The sequence below is a fragment of the Anolis carolinensis genome, unplaced genomic scaffold (genome assembly GCF_035594765.1).
Source record: "Anolis carolinensis isolate JA03-04 unplaced genomic scaffold, rAnoCar3.1.pri scaffold_13, whole genome shotgun sequence".
NCBI classification, from domain to species: Eukaryota; Metazoa; Chordata; class Lepidosauria; order Squamata; family Dactyloidae; genus Anolis; species Anolis carolinensis.
Window position 1 is genome coordinate 8,387,840 of NW_026943824.1, and position 25,877 is coordinate 8,413,716.

Below are 25,877 nucleotides of genomic sequence, written 5' to 3' on the forward strand. Positions count from 1 at the left end.
GATGTGAACCTTCCTCCTTTGGGAACTCAAAGCAGCTTCAAATGTAATATATATGGTTTTGATGAAACACAATCACTTGTACATATTAAAACAGGGGTCCTCAAACTTTTTAAGCCAAGGGCCGGTCCACAATCCTTCAGACTGTTGAGGGGCCGGATTATCATTTGAAAAAAAATACAAACAAATTCCGATGCACGCTGCACATGTCTTATTTGTAGTGCAAAAACAACAACAACAACAAAAGAACAATACAATATTTAAAAATAAAAACAATTTTAACCAACATACATTTATCAGGATTTCAATGGGAAGTGTGGTCCTGCTTCTGGCCAATGAGATAGTCAAGTTAATTAGGATTGTTGTTGTTGTTGTTGTTGTTGTTGTTGTTGTGTGCCTTCAAGTCATTTCAGACTTTGGGCGAGCCTAAGTCTAAAATTTATTTATGTATTATTTATTTATTTACTGCATTTATTTACTACATTTGTATCACACCCTTCTCACCCCAAAGGGGACTCAGAGTGGCTTACAAATTATATGTACATACAATATATTATATTATTAGCATAGCACAATATTAGCATTATATATTACTATATTGAAATATACCACTATGCTGTAATATTATATGTAATATATAACATATAATTAATATTATTATATGGTATTATTATTAGTGTTATATTGTATTGCATTATAATATTATTATCAATATTATATGTATATACAATATATTATAAAACTGAGGGCAGGGGCCAGGTAAATGACCTTGGAGGGCCGCATCCGGCCCCCGGGCCTTAGTTTGGGGACCCCTGTATTAAAATATGAATTAACATGAATTTTTCCAAGTAAAACAAATTAAAATATCAACATCAACACAGTATGAAAATGCAGTTATCCAAAATAAGACCTAACAGGAAAATAAGCCTTCTTTTAATGTGCTCCCATGTAAAGTAGAAACTAAACTCTTATCTAGATGTACATGTTTCAATTAATTACACATTGCTTAATTGTGCTTTTAAAATCCTATATTTATACTTTTCTTTTGACTTGGGTATTGGTGGCATTGGATCATCAGCACCCATCAAACCGCATTTCATCCAGTTTCTGGGAAGGACTCACAAACAGACGGAAGACTTAAAATCCATGAGTGATAGTGTATTAAATTTTCTACCTCACCTCTGATTGGCTCAAAGGCAGCAGTGGACTTGTGTCTCCTCCAATGGGGCTGCAGATCCTAGGTGGCACTCTCCAGAACCAATGAGGAACCGCTTCAGCAGTTTCAATAGTTCAGAACTGCTCTGCCTTCCTGTCAAATAATAATAATAATAATAATAATAATAATAATAATAATAATAATAATAATAATAATAATAATTTGGAAACAATAGACATTGACAAAATTACGATCTGCCAGCTGCAAAAGGCCACCCTGCTGGGATCTGCACGCATCATCCGAAAATACATCACACAGTCCTAGACACTTGGGAAGTGTTCGACTTGTGATTTTGTGATATGAAATCCAGCATATCTATCTTGTTTGCTGTGTCGTAATAAAATAATAATAATAATAATAACTATGTGGCCGAAATGATTCATTGGAACTTATGCCTCAAGTACCACCTCCCAGCAGCAAAGAACTGGTGGGATCACAAACCTGCAAAAGTATTGGAAAATGAGCACGCAAAGATACTGTGGGACTTCCGAATCCAGACTGACACAGTTCTGGAACACAACACACCAGACATCACAGTTGTGGAAAAGAAAAAGGTTTGGATCATTGATGTCGCCATCCCAGGTGACAGTCGCATTGACGAAAAACAACAGGAAAAACTCAGCCGCTATCAGGACCTCAAGATTGAACTTCAAAGACTCTGGCAGAAACCAGTGCAGGTGGTCCTGGTGGTGATGGGCACACTGGGTGCCATGCCAAAAGATCTCAGTCGGCATTTGGAAACAATAGACATTGACAAAATTACGATCTGTCAACTGCAAAAGGCCACCCTACTGGGATCTGCACGCATCATCCGAAAATACATCACACAGTCCTAGACACTTGGGAAGTGTTCTACTTGTGATTTCGTGAAACGAAATCCAGCATATCTATCTTGTTTGCTGTGTCATACAATAAAATAATAATAATAATAATAATAATAATAATAATAATAATAATAAATTTATTATCTGCCTCTGCCTGTGGCTCAAGGCGGGATACATAATTAAAACAAGATATAAAACATTATTAAAAGACATACAAGATACTCAGCTTAATAACCAAGTTAAAATCCACTGGTGAAATGCAAATTAACATTCACAAATTAGAATGTATTATAAATAAATAAATCTGACCTGGATTACAGGTGAAAACTGAGGGCCCTTCCACACAGCCCAAGTATCAAGGCAGAAAATCCCACAATACCTGCTTTAAACTGCGTTATCTGAGTCAACACTGCCACATATTCCAGTTCAAAGCAGAAAATGTGGGATGTTATTCAGCTGCGTGGAAGGGGCCTGAGAAAACTGTGGAAACTGAGGTATGTCCCACTGGTTAATCTAATCCAAACCCTGCCCAAAAATGATGGAAAAGGAGCAAAGACAAGAACTGTGTCATTTTTGGACCTTGGACTTTATATGAACAAGACTGTTTCCAATGACCAAGTGAAAGCTCAATTAGTGCAAAATCCACAGACTCTATTGCCAGGATATGTATTTCCGGTGGATAAGAAGCATCTAAGTTTCCAACCCAAATGGTACAGCAAATTTCCTTGGTTAACTACTCATTTCATGCAAAAGGTGTGCTCTGTAAATACGGTGTGGCATTTGGAGAAGTTGGGGGTTAAAATGGTCATCAGAAGCTTGTTGCATTGGTTGCTAAACCATCTGTGTGATGGGAAAATGCAATACAAGTCTTCAATAGATACACCAGAAGCGATTTTCAGTATGTTCTCAATTTGCTTATGACACAATAAAATGCACAGTGGAAAATTCCTTGATGTGACCAGTGGTTCTCAACCCGTGAGCCCCCAGGAGTTTTGGCCTACAACTCCCAGAAATCCCAGCCAGTTTACCAGCTATTAGTGTTGGAGACTAGCCCGGAGGGGAAGTAAAGGAGAGAATTCCAGGAGAGCAATAAAACAAGCCTTTTATTGTTATCACAGCTGATGATAAGGCAAAACAGCCGTAGGTACCCACATTTTGTGGGTCCATACCATGCAAATGGCCGTTGCCACATGTGCGTAGCAAACAAAGAATTTCTACCTCTTGGCTTATCTGAAAATGACCAATGGCTGAGGATCTTCCGCACCTTCCACACCTACTTTGGCACAAGTGATACCAATGACCTAACTTGTTTACTCTGAGCTTTCTTCTCTTTCTGGAACTTCCTGGAGAAAGGCACCAGCTCACAGGAAGGGAGGGGCATAGGCCCTGTGTTGCACGTACAGTAGAGTCTCACTTATCCAAGCTTCGCTTAACCAAGTTTCTGGATTATCCAAGCCATTTTTGTAGTCAATGTTTTCAATAGATCATGATATTTTGGTGCTAAATTCATAAATACAGTAATTACAACATAACATTACTGCGTATTGAACTGTTTTTCTCTCAAATTTATTGTAAAACATGATGTTTTGGTGCTTAATTTGTAAAATCATAACCCAATTTGATGTTTAATAGGCTTTTCCTTAATCCCTCCTTATTATCCAAGATATTCGCTTATCCAAGCTTCTGCCGGCCCGTTTAGCTTGGATAAGTGAGACTCTACTGTACTACTTTGGTTCATACAAAGTGATTATTTTGTCTGTATAAAGGCTATATGATATATGCAGAGGCAAAGCTACATAGGCAATAGTTTACTATTTTTCTGGCATATGGTCCCTACATTAGGATTTTTGGGAGTTGAAGGCCAAAACATCTGGGGACCCACAGAGAACCAACCAGGGCCCTTCCACGCAGGCCTATATCCCAGGATAGGTAAAGGTAAAGGTTTTCCCTGGCGTTAAGTCCAGTCATGTCTGACTCTGGGGGTTGGTGCTCATCTCCATTTCTAAGCCGAAGAGCCGGCGTTGTCCGTAGATACCTCCAAGGTCATGTGGCCGGCATGACTGCATGGAGCGCCGTTACCTTCCCGCCGGAGCGGTACCTATTGATCTACTCACATTTGCATGTTTTCGAACTGCTAGGTTAGCAGGAGCTGGAGCTAACAGTGGGTGCTCAAGCCGCTCCCAGGATTTGAACCTGGGACCTTTCGGTCTGCAAGTTCAGCAGCTCAGTGCTTTAGCGCACTTCGCCACCGGGGCTCCATATCCTAGGATATCAAGGCAGAAAATCCCACAATATCAGCTTTGAACTGGGCTATCTGAGTCCACACTCAGATAATGTGGGATTATCTGCCTTGATATTCTGGGATATAGGCCTGCGTGGAAGGGTCCTCAGAAGAAAGCAGAAGAAATCAGAAAGAATTTCTGTGGAAATGGTGGAAACTATTGTCCTTTGTGGCCGACAAGAACTGACTCAAAGAGGGAGCAATAATTCAGGACTTATTACCTGTGAGGAACCTTTGCATAATGGCGCATAATGATTTCAGGGCCTTGTTGAGATCTGCCAGAGCAGGAGAAACTGACCTGAGAAGCCATCTTGAGGGGGGGAAAGTTTCAACCCCTCCCGAATTTTTGCTCTGGCGACAGGCCTGTATGGCAGTGTGGACTCAAATAACGCATTTCAAAGCAGATATTGCGGGTTATTCTGCCTTAATATCCTGGGTACTATGGCTGTGTGGAAGGGCCCTTCGAGAGGCCTGAGGCCTAGCTTGCTCTGCAGAGCCTGAGGAAGGCGAATGGCCTTGCTTCCGCCTGAGGCCTGCGTCGCAGTGGCAGCCTCAGCAGCAGCACTTCCGGGGCGGAGGAGGCGAGTCGTTGGAGGCTCCGCCGAAGCGCCCGATGCTGCGGCCTGGCGAGGCGCTCTCCCTCCGGGCCCGGCGGCGATGGCGGCGGGAGCCGGGCAAGAGAAGCTCCTGGCGCCGGCCCTGCTCGGCTTCTTCGTCTACAACCCCCGGCTGGGCCCCAGAGAAGGAGAGGTAAAGGCCCGAGAGCTCCTCTCGCCCCCAAACGCCCCGAAAGGCAGCTACACGATAGAACTGACGCGGTTTGACACCTGCAGTGGCCCCCTGCGGTGGAATCTGTGTGGAGCTTGGTGAGGCTTCTCTTTGGGCAGGGAATTATTATATTTATGTGTATTTATTATCATTATGTTTATTATTGTGCTTATTTGTGGTTATTCTTATTAGACCCACACCCCATCTATTATTATTATCATCATTATGTTTATTATTGTGCTTATTTGTGGTTATTCTTATTAGACCCACACCCCATCTATTATTATTATTATTATTATTATTATTATTATTATTATTATTGGGTAGCTGTGAAATTTCCAGGCTGTCTGGCTGTGTTCCAGAAGCATTCTTTCCTGACGTTTCGCCCACATCTATGGCAGGCATCCTCAGAGGTTGGGAGGTCTGTTGGAAACTAGGCAAGTGGGGTTTATAGATCTGTGGAAAGTCCAGGTAATAATAATAATAATAATAATAGAGCTGACAGCTGGCACAACAAAACATTGCATTGAAAGTTCCTTGACAAAATTGAAGGAAAAGCTGACAAGGAGAAGACCTGGCTCTGGCTCACGAACGGGACCCTAAAGAAGGAGACAGAAGGCCTGATCCTTGCAGCCCAGGAGCAAGCCATCAGAACAAAGGCAATTCAGGCCAAGATCGAAAAATCAGCTGATGACCCAAAATGCAGACTCTGCAAGGAAACCGACGAAACCATTGATCATATCCTCAACTGCTGTAAGAAAATTGCACAGACAGACTACAAACAGAGGCACAGCTATGTGGCCCAAATGATTCATTGGAACTTATGCCTCAAGTACCACCTCTCAGCAGCAAAGAACTGGTGGGATCACAAACCTGCAAAAGTATTGGGAAATGAGCACGCAAAGATACTGTGGGACTTTCGAATCCAGACTGACCAAGTTCTGGAACACAACACACCAGACACCACAGTTGTGGAAAAGAAAAAGATTTGGATCATTGATGTTGCCATCCCAGGTGATAGTCGCATTGACGAAAAACAACAGGAAAAACTCAGCCGCTATCAGGACCTCAAGATGGAACTTCAAAGACTCTGGCAGAAACCAGTGCAGGTGGTCCCGGTGGTGATCGGAACATTGGGTGCCGTGCCAAAAGATCTCAGCCGGCATTTGGAAACAATAGACATTGACAAAATCACGATCTGCCAACTGCAAAAGGCCACCCTACTGGGATCTGCATGCATCATCCGAAAATACATCACACAGTCCTAGACACTTGGGAAGTGTTCGACTTGTGATTTTGTGATACGAAATCCAGCATGTCTATCTTGTTTGCTGTGTCATGATAAAATAATAATTTTATTTTTATGCCCCACCCCATCTCCCCGAAGGGACTCGGGGCGGCTTACATGGGGCCAAGCCCAGGTCACAAACAATATAAAAACATAACAATAAAACAATCAATCAACAATAAAACAAGTCATAGGTCAAGATACAATAAATATACTATGATAAAATCCTGGGTCGGCTCTATAAAAAAAAAAAAGAACTGGGCCAAAAAAGTGCAATTAGTGTCAGATTCAATCAGGGTCAGGTAGATCCCAGATTTGATCACCTTGATTCACATTTAATGGCCTTACAACTTCAAAGCTATATACAAACAGAATTCGACATCGATTCACAATTAAAACCCATGAAAACTACAACTCCCCGGACTCCACCCCATTCATCCGTGTCAGTTAAAGAGGTGTCAAACCGCATTAGTTGCAGGTGTAGCCTTCAGCAACTGAGAGCCCTTCCACACAGACATATAACCCAGAATATCAACCCACAATACCTGCTTTGAACTGGGTTGTCTTAATCCACCCTGCCATATATTGTACTTCAAAGCAGAAAATGTGGGATTTTATTTGGCTATGTGGAAGGGGTCTGAGACAGTGATCCCTTTTACTTTTAGATGCTTCAGTGTGTGAACTGATTATTAAATGAAATAACCAAAAACACCATCAAATGGAAACTAGGATGGATTGATATCCAATATGTAGTGAGATGCCAAGACTTTAAAGAGGTTGGTTTGAATTTGACGCTTTCTTTGTCTTTTTGGTCATTGTTTTGATTTTCTAATTTCAGGAAGAAAAGAAGATTCTGTTTTATTATCCAAATGAAGTAGAAAAGAATGAAAAGATTAGAAGTGTTGGATTATGTGAAGCCATAGTGCAGTTCACAAGGTACTGACTTACAGCTGTTTACACTTCCCACTTCTTATTTATGTATAGCACAAAATCCTGGGGGCTGTAGTTATACCAGGTCTTGAGTCATTTCTGCCAAATAATGCTGATGCCTCAGCAAACTACAAATCCCAGGATTGCATAACATAACATAGCATTGAGCCATGGCAATTAAATTAGATGACATCTATCAAATAAGAGTTTCAGGTGCTCCTGAAACAGCTTCCCTTTTCCTTTGGCTCAGCACTAAAATTACGCTAGTCTAATGTGCACCCTAATTTTGCTGAGGTAATTTCGCCAAAAAAGGTGAGCATTAGATTCAAGTAAATAGGATATTGTAGAAGTTGTAGTTCAAGATACATGGACAGGTTGATTTTGCTTGTCGGTTTTAGATGACATATTTGTGCATTATAACAGGCAACATTTAAGAAGAGACCTCTCTCTAGTGTATGAGAAAAGAAAGGATATCGCAGAACGCTGATTGCTATCTGTAGATTCTAGAAATGCAGTTTTCTGTCTGACAATCAAGTGCCTTTTCAATTAATTTAGAACAAAAACACTGTTAGTTAAACTACTTGCCAGAACATAATTTTGAGCTGTTTTGGATCTCAATTCTCAGGAAAAGGATGGGTATAAATAACAACAACAACAACAGCAACATAGTATCATGATATCTGAAATGTTAATTCATTTAAATTTTATCTTTAGGACTTTTAGCCCCACAAAACCTGCAAAATCTCTCCATACCCAGAAGAACAGGCAGTTCTTCAATGAACCTGAAGAAAATTTCTGGATGGTTATGGTATGTAAATATACAATACTGTTACAGTAATTGTTATCAAGCTTCTTAAAGCTCTTTTGAATATTGAAAAGAAGAAGGGAGAATAATAATAATTTAAAGTGTAATCACTTTACAGCCAGACGTCATCTCTGACCTCATTTACACTGATCATTTCATATAGTTTGAAGCTATCTTCAAACTGCAGCAGCCAGATAACAAACTCTCACAAAAGCACAGGAAAGACAAATAACTGAGCTTTAAAGGAATAAGATTATATTGCATTACATTGGTGGCAATCCTATAAATGATTTCCTGGAAGTAAACTGTTAACTACATTGCCTCTTCCAAGTAGAAATGCACAGGATGGCACCACTGGAGACTGCATCTTCTGTTTTGTATTTGACCCTTCTTTGTTGAATTTTTAATCAATACGAATGCTCAACATAATGGCTCTAAACAAATTAAATATGCTTGTTTTGTTTTGTTTTGTTTTCAAGGTTGTACGAAATCCCATCATAGAAAAACACAAAGATGGGAAACCAATTGTGGAATACCAAGAGGAAGAATTATTGGTAATTATTATCTAGATACTATGTTGCAAATTAAATAGTTAAGACTGTTATAAGCTTGACTTCATAAGCTGTCTCATAATTAATCCTGGAGCTAGTTTACTGCCTTGTTATCTAAGAAAACTTTAAATACGACATTAATGGAAAACTGAAAGAACTATATTCATATAAATGTTAAGAAGAAACAGACTGCTTGTCTTCTGGAAAATAAACCAGTCCCTTGCACGGGGTTAGTGCAAAAAATTGTATTTGCATTGTTTCTGAAGCATTTTTTTTATCTTACAGGACAAAGTGTATAGTTCAGTGTTACAGCAGTGTTATAATATGTACAAGGTATGTTTTGATGTACATTCTATACACTTTAATTATGCTGGGTTATAAAAAGCAGTTTGTGCCTCCTTCCTAACCAAGAGTAAATTGATTCTTGATTTCATTCTCTCTAAAGGCTGGACAGCAAAAACATTTCTTACCATAGTACCAAATATTTATTTGCTGCTACATACATGGTTATCATTACATGTAGCAGTATATACTGCATTATTGTACCACTTTTCTTACAATGCATATAACTCATTGCAATACATAAAAGAACAGCTAATAAAATGAAAATGTTACAGAATCAGAAAGGGGAAGGAAAGACACGTTAAAGAGTTAAGAACACTGTAGGAAACAAGGGCTGGGTCTACACTGCCATATATTCTAGTTCAGTGCAGTTAATCTACATTCTAAAACTGGATTATATCGCATAGTAGATTTAGCACAAGGTTCAGTTAAGAAGTCAATTGGTAACCCCAGTCTCACAAAGTCTCACTGTTAAAGACACTATGGAAAGCCCAGAGCTTCTAGGACAAGCGAATCTTGCTGTAATATTATTATTCTGATTTGGACCATGTAAATCAGTTGCTCAGCTCTTGGTGTTGTTAGTACTGTGGATTTCAGCTCCCAGATTTCCTGAGCATTGATCATATAGGCCAGGACTTCTGAGAACTAAAATACAAAACATCTGAAAGACTGTTAATATATAATACTAATATTATGCTATACTAACAATATAATAGCGTATATTGTATATACATATAATATTAATAATAGTGTTATAATGTAATACAATATAATAATACACTATTATAATGGTATATTATGTATTACATGTAATATTACTAATATTATTGTAGTATAGTGGTATAGTACAATATAGTAATACAGGATAGAACTTTAATTGTCTTTTTAAGTGTATTCCAACCTGATGTTTTTAATGATTCAATTGCCCAAGTCAATTGTTTTGTTTTTGTTTCTCAAAATAACCGTTAGCTTTTTAATGGCACATTCCAAAAAGCCATGGAAGATGGAGGGTCGCGCGTTCTGAAAGAGCGCCTAGAAAAATTCTTCCATCGGGTGAGTCTTATATTATTTGAGTGGCAAGAGCATGTTAGCTGGGCATCTAGTTACTTATTCATTCACTTACTCTCTTTTTTACTGGGACTTAATTACAAGATTAAAAATTAAAGGACCATTTAATTAAAGCTATTTAAAAACACATTAGTAAAATCTACAATGAAGAGCTGTTCATGGTGTTGTGGTTTGAGCGCTGGACTATCTCTTTGGAGACCAAAGTTCAAATCCCCTCAGCTATAAAGACCTGTTGGGTAACCTTATGCAAGTATTGCTGTCTCAGCCTCAGAAGAAGGCAAAGGCAAATCCCCTCAGTGATGGTTTCTTGCTATATTGTATATATACCAAACCACTATATTCTTAATCTGACTCCCTTATGTGTTTTTTTTTCCAGTACTTGCAGACACTTCATTTACAATCATGTGACCTGCTGGATGTTTTTTGTGGAATTAGTTTCTTTCCATTGGATAAAATGACTTACTTAAAAATTCAGTCATTCATCAATAGAATGGAGGAAAGCTTGAGCATAGTCAAATATACTGTCTTTCTCTACAATGATCAACTCATCTGGTAGGTACCAACATGAATGCAAAAGTTATAAATACACATTTCTCTGATCTATTCATTCTTATTTTTTTCTCTCTCTTTCTCATACACACGCACACACAGAGTGTGCCCATATGATCAGAAATGCTCATTTTTGCATCCCTACAGATATATCAATGCAATATTTCTACCAAAAAAAGAAGTACGTATTCTGAGCTATACCCATGTTTACGCTCAGGAGCATAATTCATTGTCTAGAGCACGGCTTCTTCAAAATTTTACAGCTGCAACCCCTTTTTGCCTGATAAATTTTTATAAGATCCGAGATATATAGGTATATAAAATAGGTATAAAAATCAAACATTAATTGATACTAAATCAGCATTTGCAATGCTTACTAAATATTGCTAATGAATTTGTGTAAATGGGTTGTGTTCGGAAAACTTTTACTGCTAAATTTTTCGTGACCCCAACATTGAGCTCTTTGGGGGCCGGACTCACAGTTCAAGAGAAGCAGTAGTCTAGAGAACCAGAGAAGCTGTCTTGTGTCAGTTCAGGGCATTGTATGCAAAGCACTCATTCATTTCTTTACTTATATTTTCAAACTTCCCACTAACCCAGAGTCTTTTGAATTGTGCACAATGTGTTAAAATACCAAATGCAACAATTAAATCCAAGATAAAATTGACAGCAGAGAACAAGGCATTTCAAATGTAGAACAAAATTGAACTTGTCAGCAGGATAGCACCACAAAGGCAATTTATTTTGTAAAGCACCAGGTTATAAAAGCCACAAAATGTTGGTATAAACAAACTCTCCACCAGGTATTGTAATATACAATATATTATTGCAGTTTTGTACTAATTGTCCCTCTGCTTTACTCTATTCTCCAGATTGGTGGTTTTTATCTTATTACTTCATGTTTTAAAATTGATTTTATCATTATTGTATTGTACATGGACTTATGTTTGGTTTTATTGTATTTTACGTATTTGAATGTTGGTTTTATCTGTTTATTTTGCTCTATTGTTCTCGGGCTTTGCCCTGTGTTAGCCACCCCGAGTCCATTCAGGAAGATGGTGGCAAGATAGAAAAATAAAGTAGTTATTTTATTATGACACAGCAAACAAGATAGATATGCTGGATTTCATATCACAAAATCACAAGTCGAACACTTCCCAAGTGTCTAGGACTGTGTGATGTATTTTCGGATGATGCGTGTAGATTCCCAGTAGGGTGGCCTTTTGCAGTTGTCAGATTGTAATTTTGTCAATGTCTATTGTTTCCAAATGCCGGCTGAGATCTTTTGGCACGGCATCCAGTGTGCCCATCACCACCAGGACCACCTGCACTGGTTTCTGCCAGAGTCTTTGAAGTTTAATCTTGAGGCCCTGATAGCGGCTGAGTTTTTCCTGTTGTTTTTCGTCAATGCGACTATCACCTGGGATGGCAACATCAATGATCCAAACCTTTTTCTTTTCCACAACTGTGATGTCTGGTGTGTTGTGTTCCAGAACTTTGTCAGTCTGGATTCGGAAGTCCCACCAGTTCTTTGCTGCTGGGAGGTGGTTGTTGAGGCATAAGTTCCAATGAATCATTTGGGCCACATAGTTGTGTGTCTGTTTGTAGTCTGTGCGATTTTCTTGCAGCAGCTGAGGATATGATCAATAGTTTCGTCGGTTTCCTTGCACAGTCTGCATTTTGGGTCATCAGCTGATTTTTCGATCTTGGCCTGAATTGCCTTTGTTCTGATGGCTTGCACCTGGGCTGCAAGGATCAGGCCTTCTGTCTCCTTCTTCAGGGTCCCATTCGTGAGCCAGAGCCAGATCTTCTCCTGATCAGCTTTTCCTTCAATTTTGTCAAGGAACTTTCCATGCAATGTTTTGTTGTGCCAGCTGTCAGCTCTAGTTTGTAGTGTGGTTTTCTTGTACTTGTTTTTTTTGTCTGCTGTGCTTTGAGGAGTTTCTGATTTTTGACTTCAATCATTAATTTTTGACTTCAATTCAATTATTATTATTATTATTATTATTATTATTATTATTATTATTATTATTATTATTATTTATATAGGCATCAGAGCCTTGTGGGAGGACATTTCATAGAGCGGACCCCAGCACTCAAAAGGCTCTCTCTGCTGTAGCCAACTCCCCATCCTGCTTATTGGAGACATGCAGAAGAAGCTGATGAATGATGGCTTTAGGATCCAGAGGATAAGAATTTAGGATCTTTAGGATGGCTTTAGTGTCCAGAGGAGCAGGGCTGGATCAGGCTGAAGGCCTATGTAAGCCAAGCTTCTGGCCCTGAAGCCAGATGCCATTGGAAGCTCACAAGGAAGGGGACATGAGGATACCTCTCCACCTGTAATTCTGCCAGGAAATTCAGATAGGTTTTCTTGTTTAACTGCCATAGTTCAGTTGATGCTTTGAAAAACCATTTCCTTTTGTGTGCTCTGAATCTTGCCATTGTTCTGCTTCAGTGGATGATTCTAGGTTCTCATATCGTGATGAGACAGGGAAAAGCTCTGTCCACTTTCTGCACACCGTGTATAAATTTAATTTCAATGATGACTGTAGTCTTTGCCTGCCCCCCCCCCTTTATAAGCAAAAAAAAATATGATGTCAGATTTCAGATGTCAGAGATGAGCCATTTAGCATCTATTTTCTGTTTCTGAAGTGAGGAGATCAGTGGAATATTAAGAGAGACAAGTTTGCCAAGGAAGAAGCCAAGAGACTATTATTTCTGGATAATTAATCTCTTGGGCTCTTGACAATACTTAGTCCCTCGACACACACACACAAAATGTCTTCTTTTTAATTTTGAAGGAAGGGATAAATAAAAAAGAGTGGCATGTCTTGAAGTAATCCATGGCACTCTTTGACCACCATGACTTCATTGAGGGAAAATGTTGCGTTTTAAACAGAAACAAAGACGTGCCTGCAGTTTGCAACATCGATGTAATTTAAACCCGCTAGCTCCCCTTCAGCTGTGTTTGATTTCAGGGTGTTTATTGACACGGCACAGCTGCACCGGGCATCCAGTTTCATTGGAGAGGTCCAGTTCAAGGGTTTCCTATTCAAAAGTGATTAAGGAGTCAAGAGAGAATGTGCTCCAAGCTTCGGCAAGAAGTAATTGACTGGTGACCGCATAAAATAATTACAAATCAGAGGAAGATTACATATATGGTTTTCAAGATTCTAGGGCATAGCTTGTATTTTAGGCGTGTGGAGGGATAGCCTTTTGTGTTACAGATACATGCCAAGAGTGCCGACAGCTTATACAGTAGAGTCTCACTTATCCAACACTCGCTTATCCAACGTTCTGGATTATCCAATGCATTTTTGTAGTCAATGTTTTCAATACAACGTGATATTTTGGTGCTAAATTTGTACATACAGTAATTACAACATAGCATTACTGTGTATTGCACTACTTTTCTGTCAAATTTGTTGTATAACAATGTTTTGGTGCTTAATTTGTAAAATCATAACCTAATTTAATATTTAATAGGCTTTTCCTTAATCTCTTCTTATTATCCAACATATTCGCTTATCCAACATTCTGCCGGCCCGTTTACGTTGGATAAGCGAGACTCTACAGTAATTTCAAAATGGTACTAATAAAACATTTAGCAGAAATGTGGACATGGCTGTCAGAATAAGGGAAAGTTTCAGGCTGATGTTCAAACTGGCTGTATAGGTGAAAGTTGCATTTTAGGCCTAGGCTAAGGTATATTCGGGACATTGAAAAATGTCCTTTTTCTGTATTACAGCTTCCTGGGGGATTCTGATCAGTGTGATCACAAAAACAGCTTCTTTTGACTTCTGGTTCCGGTTCACTGACTACATTTATTGTCCTAAAATAAAACAAAATGCAAAATCCACAAAAGTGTGATACCTTCATTGGCAAGCCAAAATGTATCAGATGTATTATGCAGGCTTTCAAAGCTCACTGGCTTCTCGCCATGCGATAGGTGTTTAAAATCCAAATAGGGACAGAACAGTGGCAATGTGAGATTCACAGGCATAGATTTAGTTGCTTTGGAGGGATCTCAATGCAGACAGATGCCTTTCCCCATCTTGGCCATGAGTCTTAGGAGACTGAGGCAAAGGACAGTAAAATTAAATCTCATTATTAGCAGAAGTAAAGCAACTCCCCTTGAGATCAAGTATGTCTGTCTTGTGAAGCCATACACTTCTTGGGGTCATTGGATTGAGGCTACCATTTACCTCTCATCCTACAATGAAATAAAATTATCAGTTAAGCAGGCACCCAAAGTAATCTAGTCCTCCTCCTTGCTAATATAGAAAATCCACTAGAGTATCTCTGTTAGACATCTATGCAACTTCTGCTGAAAACAAAGGAGAGTCCACCGTGTTCTAGATTAGTCTGTTCTGCTGGCAGACTGCCCTTACCACAAGCTCTTACTTTTGGCTGGACTGTAGTTTTAATCTATTACAACTACTAGGAGTTCTGGTACAACACATATAGATAATATTAGATTGCCATGCTAGTCTTGTTGCGGGGATAGGTAGTCTTTACAGACTGAAATACAAGGTCCTGAAAACACTCTGGTGATAAATATACTGTCTGGACATGAACCAGTGTAGCTATCGTGAGCCAACAACCCTGTGAATTGTGAGGGTTTGACAGCTGTTGTGGGACTTCCTTTCGAGTGATTTGTTGTTAGTGAATGTGTTTAACACTACTGCTCTGATGAGGGAGATGTTGTAGCTTATCAGCAAAACATGAAAATTACATGTTTAAAGTCCAGGAAGGTGGCTGGTATAGCAGCTAAAGGGATCTCAGATGGAAAACATCACCAATGGATGGCCATCTAGCCTCTGTTTAAAGGCTTCCAAAGAAGGAGCCTCCACCACACTGAGGCAGAGAGTTCCACTGTTGAACAGCTTCTATGGTCAGGAAATTCTTCCTCATGTTTAGGCCAAATCTCTTTCTCCATTGAAGAGGAAGGAAGATAATACAAGCTTCCAGAAACGCATACTATAAGTGGGTGTAAGGTAGGCATGTGCTTGCATATACCGTGTTTCCCCGAAAATAAGACAGTGTCTTATATTAATTTTTTCTCCTGAAGATGTGCCAGGTCTTATTTTCAGGGGATGTCTTATTTTCCATGAAGAAGAATGCACATTTATTGTTGAACAAAAAAAATGAACATTTATTTTATACTGTACAGTAGCTGTCATCACAAACCAGCATAACCACAAAAACTGTGAATCCTATCAAGAATTTGTTACTACCATTATTTCTATGTACAACAATCTATGGTACGTACATTTACCGATCCTGCATTCTCTGGTGTTTTGTTTGGCAGGCATGTTTCCAAACACAAACTTTACTAGGTCTTACTTTTGGGGGAGGCCTTATATTTAGCAATCCAGCAAAACCTCTACTAGGTCTTATTTTCCGAGGATGTCTTATTTTCGGGGAAACAGGGCAGCACTTAACAGGATGTGGTGCAATTTAAGCTTTTTTTTCACATTCCAGGAGCGGATTGGAGCAGGATGATATGAGAATTTTATACAAATATCTCACCACATCTCTCTTTCCCAGGCACATAGAACCAGAGGTAAGTGGTGCCATTTGTCTTTGCAGAAACCAGCCTTTCCTGCTCATTTTCCCACAGGGAGAAAACAAGGTTGTATTGTCACAATCTCTAAATCTTATAAGGTAGCCCTTCCAAGCTTGCGTTAGCTCCCTATTCCAATCAACCCAGATAGCCATGCTGGCTAGGAGTCATAAGAGCTGTAGCCCAAGAGGTGTGCAGGACACAAGGTTGAGGAAAGGTGCTGTAAGCTAACCATGGCGCTGGGAGCATGGCAGAGATTTCCCTAACAGTGCCTTTCTTTTCAGTTGGCAGGGAGAGACTCCCCGATACACGCGGAAATACCTGGAAATCTACAACACTATGGAAGGTAGATTCCCACTCCCCACTTGTTATGATCTGTCCTGTCCTTGTTAACATTGTAGTTAATCCAGAAGTATCCCATTAGAGACCTGTGGTGGTGGAGCTTGCTAACTGGTGTGTCATTGTGTGCTTGATTCTAGACAGCCTTGATAATTTTTTTGGTCATTTAATGTTTTTTTTAAATATTTGTCTCCTGTAGATTTTTAACAACAAGTTTTTTAATTTGTTGTAAGCCACTCTGTATTCCAAATAAATATCATCATCACATATTTGCATTTTAGGTTTCTCACTGGACCTCTAAACTTGAATGATCCGGAAGCAAAGTGCCGATTCCCCAAAATATTTGTAAACACAGAGACTGCTTATGAAGAGCTTCACTTAATTGTTTATAAGGTAATTCCCCAACTGTTTTCTGGTCAAACAGTATGGACTGATTGGAACAATGGCTTGGTTCTTGGAGGATAAAATCTGAGGTCTCTGATCAATCTTATTAATGAATCTAATACATCCGGCCTAGGAAAGATTTCTTGCAAGTCACAGTAAACCAGAATACAAACTCTTCTCCTCATCATCACCAATTAATATTCAATAGTTGGTCTAAAGCAGGGGTCCCCAAACTTTTTAAACAGAGGGCCAGTTCACGATCCCTCAGACCGTTGGAGGGCCGGACTATAGTTTTTTAAAAAAAACTATGAACAAATTCCTATGCACATTGCACATAACTTATTTTGAAGTTAAAAAACAAAATGGGAACAAATACAGCCTTAATGTTAATAATAATAATAAAGAGGGCTGGAAGAGACCCCTTGGGCCATTTAGTCCAACCCCCTTCTGCCTTTGTGCACCAAAAACACAAGCAAAGCACCCCTGACAGATGGCCACCAAGCTTCGATGATGATGATAATAATAATAATAATAATAATAATAATAATAATAAAAAAGAGGGTTGGAAGAGACCCCGTGGGCCATTTCGTCCAACCCCCTTCTGCCTTTGTGCACCAAAAACACAAGCAAAGCAACCCTGACAGATGGCCACCAAGCTTCAATGTTAATAATAATAATAATAATAATAATAATAATAATAAACCATTGATCATATCCTCAGCTGCTGTAAGAAAATTGCACAGACAGACTACAAACAGAGGCACAACTATGTGGCCCAAATGATTCATTGGAACCTATGCCTCAAGTATCACCTCCCTGCAGTTAAGAACTGGTGGGATCACAAACCTGCAAAGGTTGTGGAAAATGAACACGCAAAGATACTGTGGGACTTCCGAATCCAGACTGACAAAGTTCTGGAACACAACACACCAGACATCACAGTTGTGGAAAAGAACAAGGTTTGGATCATTGATGTTGCCATCCCAGGTGACAGTCGCATTGAAGAAAAACAACAGGAAAAACTCAGCCGCTATCAGGACCTCAAGATTGAACTTCAAAGACTCTGGCAGAAACCAGTGCAGGTGGTCCCAGTGGTGATGGGCACACTGGGTGCCGTGCCAAAAGATCTCAGCCGGCATTTGGAAACAATAGACATTGACAAAATTACGATCTGCCAACTGCAAAAGGCCACCTTACTGGGATCTGCACGCATCATCCGAAAATACATCACACAGTCCTAGACACTTGGGAAGTGTTCGACTTGTGATTTTGTGAAACGAAATCCAGCATACCTATCTTGTTTGCTGTGTCATACAACGTCGTTGTGTCAATAATAATAATAATAATAATAATAATAATAATAATAATAATAATAATAAAGAGGATTGGAAGAGACAACTTAGGCCGGATAAATGGCTTTGATGGGCCGCATGTGGCCCCCGGGCCGTAGTTTGGGGACCCCTGGTCTAAAGTTAGGCTTCAATAAGATCTTAAGATACTTTAGACCAAGGACCTAATCTGATGGATCTTCATGTTATTTGGAAACATCCTGAGAATCAACATCAGAACTTTCTGAAGAAGTCTTGCCAAAATAAAGATAAAATAAAATAAAATAAGATCACCTTAGGGTTGCCACAAGTCAAAGACAACTTGAAGGCACACAACAATAATACAGTATACTAGAAGCATAGTAGAGCTTAACTCCAGCATCTCCATGGGACAGAGAAGAGATTCTTATGATAAATGTTCTGTCTCTTTCAGGCTATGAGTGCAGCTGTCTGTTTTATGATTGATAGTGAGTATAAAATTATATTCTTTGAAATAACCTGCTCTTTTTTTTCTCTTGACAAATCCGTGTGAACATTTTCAATAATTATTTAGTGGCATTTGCTTGGCTTATTCCTTTTATAGGGGGTTTACCAGAGGATTTATAATGACAGATGTGTTTGAGCTATTTCCTTTATGATTGAAATAAGGATTTTTCAAATGCAGGCAGTCCCTGGGTTACGGACAAAATAGAGCCTCTGCTTGAGAACCACACTCATTTAGAGAATAAGGAGAAACTGCACATCCTTCTACGGGGTTCAGATAAAAACTCTATTTTAAAACTGACCCTTTTTACACAAAAAGCGCTGGCCAACCGCGAGAAGATGGAAGCGGACAGCTGTGATATTAATGCCAATAACAAAATCCAAATTTAAAATTTTACTATGGACAAGCCACTAGTTTTACTTACCCTTGTCCCCGCTTATACCTTACCTAAAGGGAATAATTAATCTTAATTTTTAATCTTTTTATTCTGTACTTGCACAACTACCAAGGAGTGGGTTGGTAGGCTAGTACGCCAGGATGCCTTGTTTTTACATGGTTTTACTGTTTTACATGATTTTACTGTATGTATGGGAAAGGGTGTACGTTTTGTATGTTTTACATGTTTTGATATGGTCAAAACTGACTAATCAATAAAGAGTTGTTGTTGACAGAATAGGTTCTGTAGGTTTGCTCTCAAGTTGAATTTTTCTGTGAGTCTGAACAGGTACATTTTAAATGTAACTCCAGCCATTTTTTAAAAGTTTTGGATGGCATAAAGAAGGATTAACGTCCCTGTAGCATTTCTTTTGCTGTCTGTGCCTCTGTTCAGAAGATTTCACTTCATTTTCTGTCCCTGTGAGAATTGGATTTTGAAAATTTTGGCTTGTTTTGAAAACAAGAATTGGTGAGAAAACTTCAGTGGAAAGACGTTTCCTCCAGGATAACTCTTTCAGGAGTGTATTTCCCTTCCAAGGGATAGATTTCTCTCACTTCCTGTGGTCTCACCTCTGTTCTTGACTAGGAGTCATTTGTAAGTCGGGTGCCTGTAACTTGAGGATTGTCTGTGGAGTATTAAAGAACCATGGGTGACATAGTAGAAGAGAGAGCATGGTTTTGTAACAGTCTACTTAGAAGCAGAAATGGGTAGACTCAAAGTCTACCCATTTCAGTGAAATAATATTTTATATCTTCTGCAAATGTGGTATCAGTGGTTGTGACATACACTGGGGAGAAGTCTCAGTGTCCTTTTCCAAACTGTTTTGCAGCCTCTGTGCAGCCAACCCTGGAATTTTGCCGTAAACTTGACAGCATTGTTGGACCTCAGCTCACCGTATTAGCTTCAGACATATGTGAACAATACAACATCAACAAGAGGATTTCAGGGTTCGTACTATCTTTCTGTCTGTTTCAAAATGTCTGCCAGTAAATAGGAGCCAGCAATTTCAAAACTGGCTACAATATAAACAAAAAGTGTTTTAAAAGAGCATTCATTTTGTCATCCCATGAGGTTAGGTACAGATAAACATGAGCCCTTTTGTGGAGACACTTGCCAGACTACCGTATGTACTTGAGTATAAGCCAACTCGAATATAAGCCGAGGCACCTAATTTTACCACAAAAAACTGGGAAAACATTGACTCCAGTATAAGCCGAGATACCAATAAAATTACATTAATTGAGGCACCAGTAATTTAAATGTTTTTGAATCTTTACATCAAACTGTAATTTAAGTTATGACTGTTCAACTCTGATTAAATCATTATTTTCATCTTCTTCAATGTAAATGTGCTTATGTATCCTTTTAATAATGGACTGAAATAATAAATGTAATAATAATAATAAATGCAGTAAAATAATGAATGTAATAGAGTAAAATAATAAATGTATTAATAATAAAAATAGAGTAAAATAAATGTAACAATAATAGAGTAAAATAATAAATGTAATAATAATAATTAATAGAGTAAAATAATAAACGTAACAATACCAATAATAATAGAGAAAAATAATAAACTTATAATATATACTTGAGTATAAGCCAACCTGAATATAAGCCCACCAGGACCCTCACCCGAGTATAAGCCGAGTATAGGACTGGGCTGTGGTGCAGGCTGGAAAGCAAGCCAGCTGCAACAAATCAACAAATCACTCTGACCAAGTGCCTGCGTCTTGTCTCTGTCTCTGTTCTATTGTCATGGCATTGAATGTTTGCCTTTATGTGTGCAATGTGATCCGCCCTGAGTCCCCTTCGGGGTGAAAAGGGCGGAATGTAAATGCTGTAAATAAATAATAAATTTTAAAAAATTCAGTCCTAAAAAAGGGCTGAAAAACTAGGCTTATACTCGAGTATATACAGTATGTGGCACAGCTTTGTCTTCCTCTTCCTTCTCCTAGCCAGGATATTGTCTCCTTCCCCCTGCCCATAATAAATGGCAGATAAGGAGGGATGAAGCCTCTGTTCATCATGATAGTTTACATACTGACCAGAGGAAACATTGGAAATCCCACAATTATATCAGCTCTTGTCTGCTGAAGGATAGCAAAGGTAGATTTCCTTGGTTGGTTTCATTCTTATCCCAGGTCTGGAGACCAAGAGATCAAAAGCAATGGGAGGGAGCCAGGCTGCAGAGATCTCCATTGCCCTATGAATTTTCCAAGGTATGTTTCCTAGGGAAGCAAAGGACTCCCAAGAGAAAGATTATACAGAATCCTCCCCTTCTGCCCCACATGATCACGTGGTAGAATCTGGTGAGAAGCATGCGGTCTTCACTGGTGTGGCACGGGATAGCATGGGATGAAACTCAACAGGGAAGAGGTCAACACATTTGCCTCCTGGTTGGATACTGAACTGATAGAGGGGTTCAGCTTTTCCTGGGAAATATCTGTAGCTCGTGAAACAAGGTGATGCCTTCTATCCTGGGATTCTTCACTGATCCTGCTGCCAGATCCTATAGCAAACGGATGGGATAGACCAGGGGTCCCCAAACTTTTTAAACAGGGGGCCAGTCCACGGTCCCTCAGACCGTTGGAGGGCCGGACTAGAGTTAAAAAAAAAACTATGAACAAATTCCTATGCACTCTGCATATGCCTCATTTTGAAGTAAAAAAACAAACAAAACAGGAACAAATACAGCCTTGATGATGATGATGACGACAACAACAACAACAACAACAACAAAGAGGGTTGGAAGAGAGCCCTTGAGCCACTAAGTCCAGCCCCCTTCTGCCTTTGTGCACCCAAAGCACAAGCAAAGCAACCCTGACAGATGGCCTCCCAGCCTCAATGTTAATAATAATAATAATAATAATAATAATAATAATAATAATAATAATAATAAAAGAGGGTTGGAAGAGACCCCTTGGGCCATTGAATCCAACCCCCTTCTGCCTTTGTGCACCAAAAGCACAAGCAAAACACACCTGACAGATGGCCACCCAGCCTCAATTTTAATAATTTTAATAATAATAATAAGGGTTATAAGAGAAGAAGAAATCCCTTGGGCCATTTAGCCCAACCCCCTTCTGCGCTTGTGCTATGGGGGCCGGATAAATGGCTTCGATGGGCCACATCCGGCCCCCGGGCCTTAGTTTGGGGACCCCTGGGATAGACAGTGCTAGTCTGCACAAATGATCTGATCTGGCATAAGGTGGGGTTCCATGACTTTTCTTATTGTTACTAATCAACCCCCAAAATGGCCCAGCTTCAGTTTCAAGAGTTTGTGGATCATGCGACAAGGACCCCTCCCTGGAGTGGGTGGGTGTCACGTAGGCCAATTGTATTGTACATCAGGAAACAGATTGTATTATAAAAAAGTCTAATGGCCATGGCTGCTGATGCTTTGGCAACCAGAAGTGGGAGAAACAATTTCCCAAATGCTTTTTTGTGCAAAAACGAGGCTTTGTTTTACAGAATAATCGCACTCCCAGAAACCTCACGGATCACAGATGCCTCCTTCCCTAAAAACCGTTGTCCTTAATTTCACGTAATGGAGGTAGCCAAGCTCAAGTCCGAAGCCTGTTAGAAACTAAACATGGCATGGAAGTCATTATGTGCTACGGTGGTTCACCATGACAGCCATAACAAAGAGCAAAGAGACTGCTCCCAGGTTTTGATAGCTGCTGGGAACAATCTTTTGACACTGGTTTTAAAATAAGGGCGCAGTGGTTCACTCTGAAATAGAGGCCTAGCCACCTCATATCTGCAGCCTCACAGACATTTACAGAACATTTTTCTTCCTCTGGTCTGTTTCCGTAGGTCTGAGAAGGAGCCTCAGTTTAAATTCATCTACTTCAATCATATGAACCTGGCAGAGAAGAGTACCATCCATATGAGGAGGACACCCAGTATCTCCCTCACGTCAGTTCACCCCGATTTGATGAAGATTCTCGGGGACATCAACAGCGACTTCACTAGGTGAGCTACCCTCTTCCTAAGAGGAGCAGCGAGTTACAATGCACACAGTAATCCCTTTCTTTTTAAAAGTCTTCCAATCGACTCTTGGGGAGTTTTGTCCTCCTTCAGACTGATGCCGAAACTGAAGTGGTGTAATGTTACAATAGAAATGGAATAGAAAGTTATTTAGGAAGTCCTTATATAGACTGTAAAGAAGTATGAATTTTAGTTTACAGATGCCATGCTTAACTATGTTTTAAGAGGGTTAATATTTCAGTTACTCTGCTCTCTGAGTTGGTTGCTATGGAGAAGGGGGCGGAGCCAACTGGGTTAGCTGAAGAGAGTAGAATTTGGAGGGGAAGTCAGTCAGTCTGTAATCAAGGGAATTACAGGGAAGATTGATCCTGGTTGAAGGGATCAAGGAAGACTCAATTGGTCATTTTGAGTCAGTGTGTCTGTGGTCAGCGAATCACAGGGAAGTGTGGGCTCTGTTGAAGCTCAGGAAAGGCTGATCCTAAGTTAGGGGATCAGGGATAAAATAAATTTGGTGACTTATTTTAAGGTAGTCTGTAATCGGATGAATTACAGGGAAGACTGATTCTCAGTTGGAGAATCAGGGTGGCTCAAAGGTTGGATTTGAGTCAGTTTAAAATAAGTTTGGTGTTCCTGACTAGGAACACATTTTCTGTGATTGAAGTGGAATTTTAGGAAGTTTGAAACACCTCATTCTGTTATTGCAATTGTTAAGGAAAGTGCCTCTAAGTGAGAAATTGTAACTATCAAGCTTGTGCCTAAATAAATGCTATTGTTCCTTCAAACATCTTAGTCTCTGTCATACATATACACATCAAGAATAAACAAGAAGAAGAAAGAAAATAAAAGTCTCCTCTCTAAGTAGCCAGTGGCTAAATCATCCAATAGTGGTGGCAAGAGTTGATAATCCCCTTGACATCTGGTGGCCGCATTATAAACATTTTTAACTCAGGTGGCAGCATTTAAATAAAACATATTTATATTGGTGGCAGCAGATATATATATATATATAATTTAATAAAAACAGCCTCCACCTCCACATCTCCGCAATTGGTATAAGAGGTGGGATTTCAAAAGGTTCCACCCTGCCTGACATCGTTACACAGACATACTCTGCTCTCCACTTCAATTAGCAGCATGAATCATTTGGATTTGCAAAGTGAGGTGGCATAGTTCTGCCTGTGGGCCTTTTACTCTACAACTCTGCAGTGTATTATCTCGGCCAGATGCAATGTAAACTGGAGCAGACCCATCGAATTAGTGGACTTGGCAAGTCAATATTTAACGCAGTGGTTGATTTAGTTAGGTCTGCTGTAGTTAGGGGTTTAATGCTTGCTGTGTTAACCATGTATTTGCGTGATTCTGCCAGAAGTGTGGCCTAACACATCCACATGTCTTCACAGGGTTGACGATGATGAGGAAATCATAGTGAAGGCTATGAGCGATTACTGGATTGTGGGCAAGAAGTCTGATCAGCGGGAACTGTATGTCATTTTGAATCAGAAAAATGCAAACCTGATTGAAGTCAATGGTAAGAAAGATTGGGGACGGGCTCTTTTAAGTTCTACTCTTTCAAGGATTGCTTTCATTATTATTTATAATAATAACTGCTAAACTTGCTGACTGAAAGGTTGGCGGTTTGAATCCGGGGAATAGAGTGAGCTCCCGCTATTAGCCCCAGCTTCTGCCAACCTAGCAATTCAAAAACATGTAAATGTGAGTGGATCAATAGGTACCGCTCGAGTGGGAAGGTAACGGTGCTCCATGCAGTCATGCCGGCCACATGACCTCAGAGGTGTCTACGGACAACGCCGGCTCTTCGGTTTCGAAATGGAGATGAGCACTAACCCCCAGAGTTGGACACAACTAGACTTAATGTCAGGGGAAACCTTTTCCTTACCCTTGGTTTGATTGCAGTAATTTCATCTTTTTCTCTCTTCTTCTCCCTTCAGAAGAAGTAAAGAAACTTTGTGCAACACAGTTCAACAATATTTTCTTCTTGGATTGATTAGCCAATGGTCCGCTCCTATGAAGACGGCTTTAAACAGGTCTGGAAAGCATTTTTGTTTACTGTGACAGGTTATTAAGTCATATTATTGACTGGAACAATGACAATAGTAAAGCAATACTTACTTTGTAAGAATCAAATTTCTACCAAAACTGATCATACCATTTTTAGATTTTAAAGTATTTATGTGCAAGGAAATTGACATCGGTCTGAATCAAATATGTGTCATTCCATTCCTCTGATATTGTTATGTGAATATTTTACTGGAAAAAATAAAATTAATCATTGTTACAATTTTAATTGGTCTTATTATTATTATTTAGTTGCAGAATGAAACAGATGAATTTATTTAGTTCGATAGCCATGAAAGCTATATTGGGCTCAATATAACTTCCATGAGAAGCTAACTTCACAAAGAGGCAGGAAGAAAAATGGGTCTTTGGCCACACAAAGGAAATCTAGAACCCTTAAACCATATTTAACTATGAGCTTTTTCCGGTGGTAAAGATGGAAAACGGACCAGTATGGTCCAATGGTTTCAGTATTGAACACTGGATGACCTGGGTTCAAATCCTTGCTCAGACATGGATACCCATGTATTTTCATAAAGCTAAATTCAACAACAGCATGGACACTCAGTGCAACTGATGTATAAATACAATAATGTGTATAGCTATAATAGAATTATGTGTTAACTTGAAATCCTTAAGTCAATATATGTAA

General features: G+C 39.4%; 2 protein-coding genes across 3 annotated transcripts in view; one reads left to right on the plus strand and one right to left on the minus strand.

The window, feature by feature from the left end:
• lmtk2 (lemur tyrosine kinase 2) overlaps positions 1 to 4,652 on the minus strand; it is a 136,649-nt gene extending 131,997 nt beyond the window's left edge. The window contains exons 1-2 of the mRNA XM_062964390.1: positions 4,540 to 4,652; positions 1,177 to 1,306 (exon numbers count right to left, since the gene is read on the minus strand). The gene's annotated coding sequence lies outside the window, so the exon portion shown is untranslated. The remainder of the gene's footprint in view (positions 1 to 1,176; positions 1,307 to 4,539) is intronic.
• A 161-nt stretch (positions 4,653 to 4,813) lies between these two features.
• On the plus strand, positions 4,814 to 25,454 carry LOC100562906 (vacuolar fusion protein CCZ1 homolog). 2 transcript variants are annotated; one of them, XM_003227639.4, is made up of 15 exons: positions 4,814 to 5,068; positions 7,213 to 7,310; positions 8,019 to 8,112; positions 8,589 to 8,663; positions 8,946 to 8,993; positions 9,972 to 10,055; positions 10,447 to 10,622; positions 16,104 to 16,185; positions 16,470 to 16,531; positions 16,806 to 16,917; positions 18,670 to 18,703; positions 19,986 to 20,103; positions 22,976 to 23,134; positions 24,550 to 24,677; positions 25,099 to 25,454. In XM_003227639.4, the coding sequence occupies exons 1-15, from the start codon at positions 4,829 to 4,831 to the stop codon at positions 25,152 to 25,154; spliced, it is 1,566 nt and encodes a 521-aa protein (XP_003227687.2). In that variant the 5' UTR covers positions 4,814 to 4,828; the 3' UTR covers positions 25,155 to 25,454. The 2 variants fall into 2 exon arrangements, with proteins under 2 accessions (XP_003227687.2, XP_062820500.1); XM_062964430.1 differs by having other exon boundaries at positions 4,924 to 5,184.
• The last annotated feature ends 423 nt before the right edge of the window (positions 25,455 to 25,877 follow it).

Coding starts and splice junctions, on each gene's coding strand:
- LOC100562906 (XM_003227639.4), top strand. CDS start 4,829: ATGGCCTTGCTTCCGCCTGAGGCCTGCGTCGCAGTGGCAGCCTCAGCA. Junction 16,918..18,669: donor TTCACTTAATTGTTTATAAG/GTAATTCCCCAA, acceptor TGTCTCTTTCAG/GCTATGAGTGCAGCTGTCTG. Junction 20,104..22,975: donor ATCAACAAGAGGATTTCAGG/GTTCGTACTATC, acceptor CTGTTTCCGTAG/GTCTGAGAAGGAGCCTCAGT.